General features: G+C 40.4%; 1 protein-coding gene across 1 annotated transcript in view; it reads right to left on the bottom strand.

Moving 5' to 3' along the window:
- LOC106883959 (Fanconi anemia group A protein) overlaps nt 1–14282 on the bottom strand; it is an 86412-nt gene that overhangs the window by 41803 nt on the left and 30327 nt on the right. The window contains exons 8-17 of the mRNA XM_089349982.1: nt 13628–13716; nt 11713–11773; nt 9484–9533; nt 8114–8190; nt 7699–7839; nt 6685–6824; nt 4875–5039; nt 3769–3962; nt 3000–3087; nt 532–657 (exon numbers count right to left, since the gene is read on the bottom strand). Coding sequence (XP_089206108.1) covers nt 532–657; nt 3000–3087; nt 3769–3962; nt 4875–5039; nt 6685–6824; nt 7699–7839; nt 8114–8190; nt 9484–9533; nt 11713–11773; nt 13628–13716 — 1131 coding nt within the window. The remainder of the gene's footprint in view (nt 1–531; nt 658–2999; nt 3088–3768; nt 3963–4874; nt 5040–6684; nt 6825–7698; nt 7840–8113; nt 8191–9483; nt 9534–11712; nt 11774–13627; nt 13717–14282) is intronic.

The raw sequence follows: 14282 nt of genomic DNA, 5'->3' as shown, positions 1-14282 counted from the left end.
TAGTTTTGGCATGGGTTGGATGGTTTGACTGAGGGCTGGCGAGCCAGATGGCTGCACCAGGCTCCAATCCGATCTGGCAATGTTTCTACAGCTGGATGCCCTTCCTAACGCCAACCACTCTGAGAGTGTAGTAGGTGCTTTTTACATGCCATCGGCACAGGAGCCAGTCAGGCAGCACTGGCATTGACCATGCTCAAATGGTGGTTTTTATGTGCCACCAGCACGGGATCAGTCAGCCGGCACTGGCATCGACCATGCTCGAATGGTGCTTTTTACGTGCCACCGGTACAGGAGCCAGTCAGGCGGCACGTGGTATTTAATTATTTAATTACGTTGTACTTCCATCACCTTATACTCCTTTTTGTTTGTGAAACATTTTGAACAGAAACCCTTCTTGTATAACAGAACATCTTTTCTGTTCCCCTATGTCACACCCCAACCCTCAGAGACCCTACATCATCTTCCCATCGCTTTGCCCAACCCTGTGTGTACTGTGTTGTCAAAAGAACAATATGAAATGAAAGGCATTACCTGATGGCAGTTCTTCATGGTGGTAAAAGCTTCAGATTGATACAGAACCACTTCCTCATTGGGAATCTCGCTTGGGCAGACATTGAAACGCAAGCATGGGTATTTCCGTTCACATAGGTAAGTAAACTAGACAAGAATTGAAGACAAGAATTATTAACAAGCTTATACATATGTATGTGTATATATATATATATATATATGAATGAGAAAAAGAAGAAAATGGAGAAATTGACAAAGACATCAATTTATTTAAAGATATTCAAATCAACATGAAATTCTTATCCCTATTTCCATAGCCAATTAATTAAAGAAATTAAATTAAAGGATTATAGGTCCTTGGCATAATTAAATTTAGATACATATATGTATTTCCTTTGTCTTTGATCAATGATGTTTGCTTGTCATTTAAGTTAAAATTTAATCTTTAATTGTTTCTCTCCTGTTAACGATGTTGCTCTCGTGACCCCATATGCTTAAGATATAAGCTTGGCTTACACTTCCAGCAAGCATATTGCCCCTTGCCCGCTCCTCCTATGGCCACTTAGGATATAAAAAAGCCCTCAAACTTCGTTCTCCCCCTATCATATCTATTCGCTGGTTGTTAAGAGACACAGGTTGGAATGCTCAGATAAGTTGAAATCGTGCTTTTGGCCTCATCATCCTTATTAATTTAATTTAAATTAGTTTGATCTAACTTATTTTATCCTAATCTCATTTAATTTTACTTGATTTGATTTAACAATTTAAATTTAATTTCATGCTTGTTTCATATCCTCCCCTCAGTCAACATCTTCATTAATGCTTAGAACATCATCATCATTGTTTAACGTCCATTTTCCATGCTGGCATGGGTTGGATGGTTTGATTGAGGTCTGGAGAGCCAGCAGCTGCATCGAGCTCCAATTTGATTTGACAAGGTTTCTACAGCTGGATGCCCTGCCTAACGCCAACCACTTCGAGAGTGTAGTGGGTGCTTTTTACATGTAACTGGCACAGGAGCCAGTCAGGCAGGCGTGGCATCGGCCACGTTCGGTTGATGCTTTTTACGTGCCACTGGTATGGAGGCCAGTCAGGGGGTACTAGCATTGGACCACTGGTACAAGAGCCAGTCAGGGGGTTCTCATTAATAATATTTAAAATTTAATTTTCGCTTGCCGTGTATTTCTGTTTGTCTCCAATCAAATGATGTTTGCTTATGCGTGACGCAGCCACCTTTCCCCACCCCCACCCCCTATACTGAAAATATCTCTTCTGTACTGGGATCTCTCACAACACTTCCATCCCTACCCACCTCTCTTCGCCGTTATGTCACCCAGTTGCTGGGACACAAAGTTGAGCGTGACTATGCTGTTCTTACTTCTCTCGTTTACTGCTTAGTTATCTAATTAATTAGTCACTCACTATACATAACGGATTAACTACCCTTATCCTGTTTATTTACCTAACTTATTTACCTCATCATTATCATTGCTTTATATCCATCTTCCATGCTGGCATGGATTCGGTGGTTTGACAGGAGCCGGCCAGGTAGAAGCCTGTGCCAGACTTCTTTGTCTGTTTTGGCAGGATTTTTACAGCTGGATGCCCTTCCAAACACCAACCACTCAACAGAGTGGACAGAGTGCTTTTTACGTGGCACAAGCACAGGCGAGGTCAAGTTTGGCATGGTTTTTTTTTACAGCTGGATGCCCTTCCTAACACCAACCACTTTAGAGTGTGAATTGGGTGTTTTTTAAGTGGCACCTGCACCGACAAGGTCACCAAGTACCTTGCAAAACAAACCAAAAAATCTTTTGAGAAGGGGTGGAGCATTGGAGGAGGTGATCTTGTGTCAGATGATGAAAGGTTATAGTGAGGCAGAGAGACAGAAACAGGTGTCTTGTAGAGGATGTACAAGGTTAACCGGTCGGGGAGATCAAGAATGAAAACAGGAACAGGTGTAATTTGTATTTCCATGGCACCTGCCACTAAAAGTGATAATAATAACTAACCAGCTAACCCAAGTCAACTTATATACATATGTTTACTGGTATCTGTGCTAATGCTGGTACAGCACTCATGTCCAACAGAGGTAGCAAGTGTAACATGAACAATGGTGGCTTAAATACGAGGACAACTGCCATGTCACGTCTGTCGGCAAATGCTTGTTATGGCCTTCTTTTCAGATACTGATAACTGCAGTACCTCCTCCCCATGTTACCTCTTGTCTCCCCACACATTCTCTCAGAGTTGGCACTGTTGGTGTAGGTAGATTGAAAGGTAGGTCAGGTGAGATTGTGGAGATGTTTGAAAGGAGACATGTCGGTGTGTTCTACATCCAAGAAGTTTGGTGGACGGGAGCTTCAGCCATGTTCCTCACTAAGTTATTCTACTAAATACTTTGTTATACTTAACATAATCGAAAGAACCACAGAGCATCTCAACAGAAATACAGTAACGAAAGGGTTAAATTAGAAACTTCAGCAAACCTTTGTTGTTAACGAGGTTGGTATCAGAGACATTTTATTGACATCGCTTGTGGCATAAAAGAAGGTTTTTAGAAAAACTGTGGATATTCTGCAAAAAAGAACAAAGAAACAATTTTCATTTGTGAAAAACTCAGTTTAAAGACAAGTTTCAAATTCCCTCATGACTCCTTGAGGAAAATTGAAACTATCATACGTAACGATAGGAATGGGATTTTCCCACTCTATAGGAGCAAGTCATGGAATACCATTGAAAGGACTAAGAAAATAGGGAATGCCAACTCATGGTGTGATAGCCACAAATACCAGAGTGTCATGGTTGTTGACACCACCCCTAGAGGTGAACTGGCGTACCATTTTAGAAGGGCCCTAGATAAGCTTAAGCTAAGAATTAAGGTTGTAGAAAGACTAGGTAACCCTATCAAATCCTTAATCAGTAGAACCTATCCTTTTAATAGAACCTCCTGTACTGATAGGAACTGTATTGTATGTAGATTTAGCCCACAATCAAACTGTAAAGATAGGAATGTAGTCTGCTTTTTACATGCCACTGGCACAGGAGTCAGTCAGATGGGCTTGGCATTGGCCACATTCAGTTGGTGTTTTTTACATGCCACCAGCACGGGGTACCAGTCAGGGGGTACTGGCACTGACCACGTTCAGATGGTGCTTTTTACATGCCACTGGCACGGAAGCCAGTCGACTGCAGTAAATAAAACAAAAACAAAAACAAAAAACAAAGATCAGTAGGAAATAGATTGTATCTACTTACCGCAAGAGGAATTTGGCTTGTTGACATGTTGAACAAGGCAGAACGGTCCAGAGTAAGTCTGTGAATTTGCCAATAGTTTTACCAAGAACTGGACAATTAAGAATCTGAACTTGGGGTAAACGGTCATGGCAGAGCGTAAGATGGCAGAGGATAGCACCAAGTCCTAGGATTTGCTCAGCTGACATCAAATTCCACTGTGAAAAGAAGAAAACAGAAATACTACTACTACAACTAATTCAACACCATCATCACCACTGCCACTGCCACCTACCTGCCATTTATCACCTCTTCTTCCTCCTCCTTTGTTGTCATCATGAATCGTATGTTTTTGCGGTGCACTGATGTCACTACAACAAGTCTCTCTGATTAAGCGCAAGATTTCCCATTGGATAAAACCATAGCATTACTTCATTCTGACCATCTCATCGTGTTTTCTTGGCCAAGGTATTGGGGCGATTTGCCATTGCCTTTCCCGAGTGGATGGTCATTGGGCCACAAGGAGCTCAACCGTCCTTCAATAGGCTTTGCTTTTAGTCCTACTGGTGTCCAGACACTCCCCTCACAAGAGTAGCTTGCTCAAGTGGGGGAGCTGTTTTTGCCGCTGACCACACGTCCACGGAACAAGTAGAATGGGTTTACAGTTGGGGGTAGGAGGGATTAGTCGACACCATCAACCCCCAGTATATGACTGGTACTTTATCAACCAAAGAAGGGAAAATAATAATGCTGACTCTGGTGGGATTTTAGCTCAGAACATAAAGAGCCAGGAAAAACAGAGCAAGTCGTTTCGTGTAACACTGTCAGTTCTTATTATAGGTCACTGCTGGGAATCAAACTCGGAATCTTGGGGTTAGTAGCCCGTGCTCTTAACCAGTACACCACATGCCCTTGGGCTTTTATTATTATCATTATTATTATTATTATTATTCCAAGTTCAATTCCCAGCAGTAACCTGAATAATAATAATAATAATAATAATAATAATGATGATGATGATGATGATGATGATAACATTGAAAAATTGTCAGTTCTGTTGATTCAATGGACAAGAACAACGACAACAAGATAAAAAGGAAGAGAAAAAGGGTTAATGATGGTGTTGTTACCTGAAGAACTGTCCATCGCCAGAGACATTGGAATATTGCTGGAAGAAGTGGAAAGTTTGCTGCAAGAACATCAAATAGTTGACATAACCAGGAACTGTCATAATCAACAGAGTAGTTTGATAGCAGCAGAGCCTTTGATGTAGAGTTCAGAATGGCATTAGCTACCTGGAAATATATAAGCATATATTAATTGAGCTAAGGGAAATAACTCAAATGGGCTAATGACATGTATTGAGATAATAAGAAAGTATGTATGGATGTACTAGATGATGATCATCATCATCATCATCATCATTATCATCGTTTAATGTCCGTTTTCCATGCCGGCATGGATTGGACAGTTTGACTGAGGTCTGACGAGCCAGAAAGCTGCACCAGGCTCCAATCTGATTTGGCAATGTTTCTACAATGGATGCCTTTCCTCATGCTAACCACTCTGAGAGTGTAGTGGATGCTTTTTACGTTCCACCAGCACAGGAGCCAGTCAGGGGGTACTAGCAACGACCAGATTCAGATGGTGCTTTTTACGTGCCACCGGCACAATTGCCAGTCAGGTGGTACTGGCATAGACTACATTCACAAGGTGCTTTTTACATGCCACCAGAACAGGAGCCAGTCAGGGAGCACTGGCTCATCAACAAGTGCTGTTGAATGACTGTAGTTAAGAAGTATGCTTCTGGAGCAAGTGGTTCTAGGTAGGTGTCTTCTACTATAACCCCAGGCTCACCGAAGCCTGTGAGTGGATCTGGTAGAAGGAAACTGAAAGAAGCCTGTTGAGAGTGCGTTTGTCTATGAATAAGAAATCATATAAATGACAAGGGAGCAACAAGTTATGAAATGATCTTCATTAGCTTACAGCTGTTTCTTCTATAAAATGCAACACACTTTTCTACTCTAGGCATATGGCCCCAAATTTTTGGAGAGGGGGTGGGAGAAGTCAGTTAGATCGACCCCAGTATGCAACTGGTACTTAATTTATTGACCCTGAAAGGAAGAAAGGCTAAGTCGACCTTGGCGGAATTTGAACTCAGAACGTAAAGACAGACGAAATACTACTTAGCATTTCGTCTGGCATGCTAACGTTTCTGCCAGCTTGCAGCCTTATGCAACACACTTATAGTTGAGCACATTGCATTTGATAGCAGAAACAACTGTAAGCTAATGGATCTCTTTACACAATTGCTTTTTCCCTTGTCATTTATAGAATCTCTTATCATGCTCTGTACTTGACTTATGGTTTATACTGAGTTCTAGCACCTGTACCAGTGGCACATAAAAAGCACCATTCAAGCGTGGTTGATGTTAGTGCCACCTGACTGGCCACTGTTCCAGTGGCATGTAAAATGCACCATTCGAGTGTGGTCAATGCCAATGCCGCTTGACTGGTCCCCATGCCAGTGGTATGTAGAAAGCATCCACTACACTCTTGGAGTGGTTGGTATTAGGAAGGGCATCCAGCTGTAGAAAACACTGCCAGATCAGATTGGAGCCTGATGAGGCCACCTGGCTTGCCAGTTCTGTCAAACTGTCCAACCCATGCCAGCATGGAAAGCAAACATTAAATGATGATGATAAGATCAGGGGCAGAAATTGGAATTTATGAAATTCTTTATTCAAATCCACTGCAATTATTCCAACTCATTCTGCAGCTGTACCTCACAGGGGAGATGTTGTACAATCATTTTGCATCACTAGATGTGCTCTACACAGCATCCTACAAAGATCAAAGGACACCATAAAGCCATACTCATTACAACCGATGAAGGTGCATAGAATAAACTGATTTGGCTGGAATGCAGCAGATTCTTACCTGTACATGCTTATTCTCCAAAGATGGTTTCACAACATCAAGCGTCATCAGCCATTTGTTCTCAGTCAGCAACAGTTCACTCTGGGGTTCGTCTAACAGATTTTTCAAAGATTCCGAAATAAGAGAAATGGTTTCTGAAACTAACCGAAAGAAATGAACAAGCAGACTGTGAGAAAATGTGTCATTAACTGAAGCATAACGAACAGAACGATCAACAGATGGACATATAAACACAAATACCAGTGACATACACACCTGTGCCTCCACACCAACACACGTTCCTCACAGATGCATGCCTGTGTCACCACACCTGTGCCCCTACATATGCACACCTGAGCCCCCACATCTACACATGTGTCCCCACACATACACACCTGAGCCCCCACACATACACACCTGTACCCCCACACCTACACGCCTCTTCTCCCACACTTGCACACCTACACACCTGTGCCTACATTTCATACTTCACCCCCAGTAAGTACTGACTGCTACACATGGAAGCTTAAACTGCATAACAAATGGCAGACTGTTGACTTTTAGTCACATTCCACTTACTGTTTTCAAAGTTACCTGGGTTAAAGGCAGTGAGATGGCAGAACAACAACCTATTGCAGAGAACATCTTTCAGGTGATCAGATAAAAAGAAATAAAGGATAAAACCTGGTCTTGTGATTTAGGAACAGTAGCATTTAAATGTCAGAGTTCCCACCATTCTACATATTCTCAGAAAGCTTGTTCAGAAGTGAAAGTAGTCAACATGGCTATAAAAGGACACAGTATTAAATATTTTACCATAAGGGCTCTTTCACAATTATACCGTAATCCATGCTGGTGCCATGTGAACAGCAGTCAGTGGTAGAAACTGTGCCAAAACATGACTGGCGCCTTGTGCAGCCCTTTGGCTAGCCAGCTCCTGTCAAACTGTCCGGCCATGGACGGTAAAAGATGACAATGATAATAGACCAAGGAACATAGTTCTAGAACATTTTTGAAAAGAAAAAAAAAATATACCATTTGTCTTGAAGACATTCTTTGGCAGACTTTCTGATTGGCTGACATTTTCTTCCAATTGCAGTAAAACTGCCTCTAATTTCTCTAGAGGTAGTTTCTCTGTTGAGCTGTTGCTGTTGTCACTGGTGGCAGGAAGAGGTTCTGAATAATAGGATTAAACAGAGAGATTAGTGAGGCAGGAATAGTTGAGGTAGAAGCCGGTGGTGGTTGTGGAGGTAGTAGTGATAATAATGATAGTGGTGTGATAGTAGCTGTGGTGGTAGTAGTGGTGATGGTTGCGGTTTAGATGGGTATGATAGTGATGGCTATAAGGTTGCCTGTAGTGGAAGTGATGAGAGAGAGAGAAAGAGAGAGAGAGAGAAAGAGAGAGAGAGCTAGTAATGGTGGTGGTGTAGGGAATTAGCCTAATACTGACCATTAACAGAAGCCATCATTAATTGTTGACAGGCAGCAATATAATTTTGGTAATGGCTTCCAGGCAGCTTCCCGGATCTAAAGATAAAGAGAGAGAATCATTGATGACATTTATTCACTACTGATCTTTTATTCTTCCCCATTCCATGCTGGCATTGGATAGTTCCAATGTCTGCTTTGGCATGGTTTCCATGGCTGAATGCCCTTCCCAATTAATGCCAACCACTTTACAGAGCTTCTTTTATTATGGTATTTAGCCATAGAAACCTTGCCAAGGCAGGCACTGCTTCCCAACTAGATGCCACTTGTCAGACGGTTATTGATTATCAAAAACTGGTAAATTAACAAGAGTAATTAGAATTGCTAGCAGAAGCTTCCAGGTTACTTCTCTCATTTAAATATCTACTTTATAACTGAACTGAAAAGTGAGCCTCTCCATGGTTGCCTGATACGCTAAAAATAACAGCCCACCTTCAAATCATAACCTACCATAGGAGCAAGAGTGTCTGTGTGATAAGTAGCTTGCTTACCAACCACATGGTTCTGGGTTCAGTCCCACTGCGTGGCACCTTAGGCATGTGTCTTCTACTATAGCCTCGGGCTGACCAAAGCCTTTGAGTGGATCTGGGTAGACAGAAACTGAAAAAAGCTTGTATATATATGTGTGTGTGTGTGTGTTTGTTCACCACCATCGCTTGACAACCGATGTTGGTGAGTTCATGTCCCCATAACTTAGCAGTTTGGCAAAAAGTGACCGATAGAATAAGTACTAGGCTTACAAGATTAGGTCCTGGGGTCGATTTGTTCAACTAAAGGCAGTGCTCCAACATGGCTGCAAAAAGAATACCATTTCTATTTAAAAAAAAAAGGGGGAAAAATTTGCGATACATTGGTTGGTGTAGTCCTAGCTATATTATGCTTGAGAGAAAAGATGAAAGAGTCATAGATGGAATGTTTGCTGAGCTATGATTAAACAATGTCTTTACAGATCCTAAGAGTCGTGGTTCTTAATCTGTGGTTTACAACTGGGGACGTTGTGAACTCACAAAGGAGCAGCAAAAGTGGAAGGATTGCAATGGAAAGTGCTGGATGTTCCATCCTTATCTTTGAAATGTCCATGTCTGACAGGACCCAAAGACTGCATTGTGCTCCACTGTCTACTTTGGCAGGATTTCTAGGGCTGCTGCATGCCCTTTCTAATACCAACCACTTTACAATGTGTGCTGGGCACCTTTTTTTTGTGGCACTATTGAAGTGCAACAGAAATATGGTAACAAAAAGGTTAATGTGATGAGACAACATCAATTATTTAAGAATTAGCTTAATGATTAAACACAAATTAGTACTAGTTATAATTAATAATAAACTCACTCTTTTAATGCTTTAATAAACTTCATTCGAGAGTCAGCAATCTTGGGAAGCTGAAAAGAAGGAAAAGGGCTGGAGTTTCAACTCAAAGCATTTGAGACCATGGGTTGTGGGGGTTGTGGATATAACACAACCATACATGTAAAAATGGACAAAACCCACAAATGGCTTGTTAAAGTTATGGACAATGTGCACAAACCTGTAATGTTTCACATCAATGATTATAAGACAAAAAAAAAACAAAAGAAAACAAAGAAAAACATTGTCATTTAATATCCACTTTTCCATGCTTGCATGAGTCAGATGGAATCTGTTGAGTCAGATTTTCCATGGCTGGATGCCTTTCCCTGTCATCAACCTTCACCTGTTTGCAAGCAAGATAATGTTTCTCAGTGTTTTGTCATGGCAGACTGGAGATGAACGACATCACTTGTGTGATGGTGGTGCTTATTCATAAATCACCCGCTGAGAAAGAGCTGTGTAAGTTCCACATGATATTGGTTGGAAAACAGAAACATCAGATCTTATGTTCCATGCTTTGCTGATTTCTCTTAATTTGCATCAGCATCATCATCATTTAATGCCTGTCTTTCAGGCTGGTATGGGTTGGATGGTTCAACAAAGACTGCATCAAGGCTCCCAAGTCTGCTTTGGCATATTTTCTATGGCTAAATGCCCTTCCTGAAAGATATTTCAAGAAAATTTACAAGTGACAAGAAACCCTAGAGATCATGCTAAACTAAACCAAGAGTGACACATGGTCCCCTGCCTTGTCTTGGACCATTACAATCTGTCCAGCCTAAGCTAGAATGGAAAGTGGACATAAAACGATTATAATATAGGGTAATCTTAATCAAAAGATTAAGAAGAGTCAATAAAATAATAATAATACAGATTAAATATATGGTTTGTTTAGTATTGAGATAAATCTGCCAAATGTAATGCTTATCCCCATTGTTTTGAATTAATCTTGTATTATCTTGTAGCTTCAAGATTTTGATGATGTGATTGTTTGACATTGTAGGAAAGGTGTGAGAAGCTAGATCTGGCCAGTTTCAACATTAAACAGGTTGAATATGTGGGTTGGATTTGGCAGGCTTAAATGCTAAAGGGTTAAGGTCCCCCTGTTCTCACAAACCACTTCATCTGGCTCCAACTTCACCGCCACCATCACTATCATCATCATTGCCAACACTATGATCACCATTGTCTCCACTACCAACACCACCACCCCACTCCAAACACTACAGATACAGATCTATATTTAAGAGATGAGGAATTATGCACATTATTTATATTATTTACATTATTTACATTTGACGGATATTTTGTCTCCATCTTGTTTGTTGTTAACACGTTTCGGCTGATATACTCTCCAGCCTTCATCAGGTGTCTTGGGAAAATTTCGAACCTGGGATCTCATTCCCAAGGTATTTTTCGATATTATTATTATTATTCATCATCATCATCATCATCGTTTAACGTCCGCCTTCCATGCTAGCATGGGTTGGACATTATTTATATTTGACAGATATTTGTCCTCATCTTGTTTGTCGTTAACACAATGTTTCGGCTGATATACTCTCCACCCTTCATCAGGTGTCTTGGGGAAATTTTGAACCTGGGTTCTCATTTCTAACGTATTTTTCGATATTATTATTATTAATTACATATATTTGACAGATATTTGTCCTCATCTTGTTTGTTGTTAACACAACATATGTCGATGGGCATATGGTGTAGTGGTTAAGAGCACAGGCTACTAACCCCAAGATTTCAAGTTCGATTCCAAGCAGTAACCTGAATAATAACATTGAAAAATACCTTAGGAATGAGAACCCAGGTTCGAAATTTCCCCAAGACACCTCATGAAGGCTGGAGGGCATATCAGCCGAAAGATGAGGACAAATATCTGTCAAATGTAAATCTGCAGATATGACCACCACCACCTACAAACAATACTAAATCCACCTGTCATTGTTGTCACATAAGAAGCACTTGTGTTGTTACCACGTATGGAGTACCTGTGCTGGTGGCAAGTACAAAGTACCTGTACAGGTGCTATGTATAAAGCATCCAGTACACTCCGTAAAGTGACTGGTATTAGGAAGGGCATCCAGCCATAGGAATCATGCTAGAACATACGATCAGAGGCTGGTGCGACTTTCCAGCACCTGTCAAATGGCAGCATAGAAAATAGATGTTAAATGATGATAATGGAACAAGCCTTACCTTACGTGGTTTCAACAAAGCTGGTAAAAACTCGCCAACAAAATAGGGTCTTCTGAAAATACTGTGGAACAGAAAAACATAAATCACTTTATTATAAACAGTTTTGACAACATTATTATTATTATGGCTCAAGTGTTACCCATCATATGATGGATAACTTTATTTTTGCTACCATGGGTAATATGAGAAAATATGGAATGGCATACATACAATAATCATAATTTAACTTTTATCAAATTTCTCGGGGCTTATGCAAAAATAATGAAATGAATAATTTCAAAAAAAAAAAAAAAAAAAAAAGAAAACTTAAAATAAAATTAAATGAAACAAATTTATCATTTGCATATTTGCAATAAATATGTTAAGATTTTTCTAACTGTTAACATAATCACAGTCAACTCCATCAAAAATCTATCTTAGCAAAATTTCATTAAAAAAATGTGTTTTTCAGAAAGTTATTACCTGCCACCAAGCCTAGTATGTGCACTCATTCTACACCACTTGTGTTAACTCTCTTTTCTTCTCTTCACCTCTCTCAACATAAGGTGTGGCTGGAGAAACTAACCAACCAACATTTGTATTGGCTATTATTTTTATTATTATTATTACTATTATTATTATTACATTAATGCATGCTAATTTAGTTAGCAGCTATTTTACGTTGGAATTTGCTGACCCTTAGTCTCCCCAAATCTCAAGAATCTTTCTTAGGATTCATGCACAATATAGAATGGAACTTTCCTGCAGGTCAATAATGTGACTTTCAGTTGCAATCTCTTTCAGTCTTTTGGGCAGCATTTGACCACAGAGCCACACTGGCACCATCTTGTTAATTAAATACATCATCATTTTGTCCACTTCCCATGCTGAAATTGGTTGGATCAGGGTGCCAGTCATTTCCTATTGGAATCAATTGCTCCAACAGACTGGTGTTTGTCATTTCGTCTGCATGCCACTCCTATCTGCAACCTACTTTGTGGACTGTCCTGGCTACATTTTCTCATTGTACACACACTAGAGAGTTTGGCCAGTCCTTTATGTGATGGCACTAAACGGAGCGTGTAACCCAACAATTTCTCTGTCCTTTATCAACTACTTTACAGCACATACCAGGTGCATTTTCTATGGAATTACCTTGAAGCAAGGTGTTGAGGCTAAAGTATGGAGGAGGGGGAGGTCCAGGAACAGGCTGATTGCTTTGTAGAGAATATGCTTTTGTCCAACCCATGCTAGCATGGAAAGTAGACGTTAAACAATGATGATTGATGACAACCACATATTTTAAATGGATGGATGGGGGAAGCTGGAATGGAACTCAAAACAGGTAAGGAATATGGTGATGATGAGGTGCCAGAACATACATTGCAAATAGAAGCTGACAGGGCCTGGAAAGAGGTGGGGTGGGTGCTAGACGTCAGGTCTATCTAGTTAGGGTAGAAATAGAAAAGAGGTTTGCCAAAGTCCCACAGCGTCAAGATCAGAGACTTGAAGTGTTCCGGATTGCCAGACAGTATGTCAGAGAGAATCGGGATATTGTAGGAGAGAAGTGTGTGTGGATGGAAAATGGTAACGTTTCTGCCAGCTTGCTGACTTAATTATTTCTACTCTCAGCACAAGGTCTTGAAAATTTCTTTTGGAGAAGGGGCTAGTCGATTATATCAACCCCAGTGTTTCGCTGGTACTTAATTTATCAACTTTGAAAGGATGAAAGGCAAAGTCGACCTCAGCGGAATTTGAACTCAGAACGTAGCAGTCGCCCGGGGCGCTAACGATTCTGCCAGCTTGCGATATTAATAATATTTGACTATACTAATAAGTCAAAGGTGGTGAGCAGGTAATTGTGATGTTTTGTAGTGGTGCTGATGATAGTGATGATGGATGGTGGTGACAATAACATCGATGCGTTGCTACTTACATTGTCTGTAGAATATTGGCAGGAATCTTGTCCAGAGTAGCAAAACTGTCCACAGCAGCTCTTACATCATTCTCTGTATCTTCAGAAGTCTACAAGACAAAGAACATATTTCCACAAGTCACAAGATTAACTGCAAAACGAAAGGTAAAAGTGTGTGTGAGGGGGAGGAGGATATGGTATTTAAAGCTGGTAGAATGATTAGTAAGTTGGAGAAAATATTTAGCAGTAATGCTTTGAGATTTTTACATTTTGTGTTTCAATTCTGCTGAGGTCAACTTTGCCTTTCATCCTCCTGGGGTTGATTTTAAAAAAAGTACCAGTTAAGCACTGGGGTGGATGTACCCTGCTCGTCCCTTCTCACAAAATTTCAAGCTCTGTGCCTTGATGAGAAATGGTAATTGGTACTTAATGTTCTGTGTCAGGAAAGAATAGTGAAATACAGTGTCAGATTCTACAGGGAAAAGGAACCAAAAAGACACCATTGGAATGAAACATTTAAAATTTGGATGTGTTTCTGCATGAGAGTCACTACATGGCTGTATGACATGCTAGAAGTAGCAGTCAAATCAGCTCCCTCCAATTATAAACAAAAAAAAAGAAGACATTTTTAATCCTTTTAAAGGTGTAAAATGTATTCTGGGATGTAATTATTTGA

Source organism: Octopus bimaculoides, chromosome 3 (assembly GCF_046866305.1).
Source record: "Octopus bimaculoides isolate indiv1 chromosome 3, ASM4686630v1, whole genome shotgun sequence".
NCBI lineage: Eukaryota > Metazoa > Mollusca > Cephalopoda > Octopoda > Octopodidae > Octopus > Octopus bimaculoides.
Note: the sequence above shows the minus strand (reverse complement) of the source record. Positions and strands in the feature narration are given on the sequence as shown.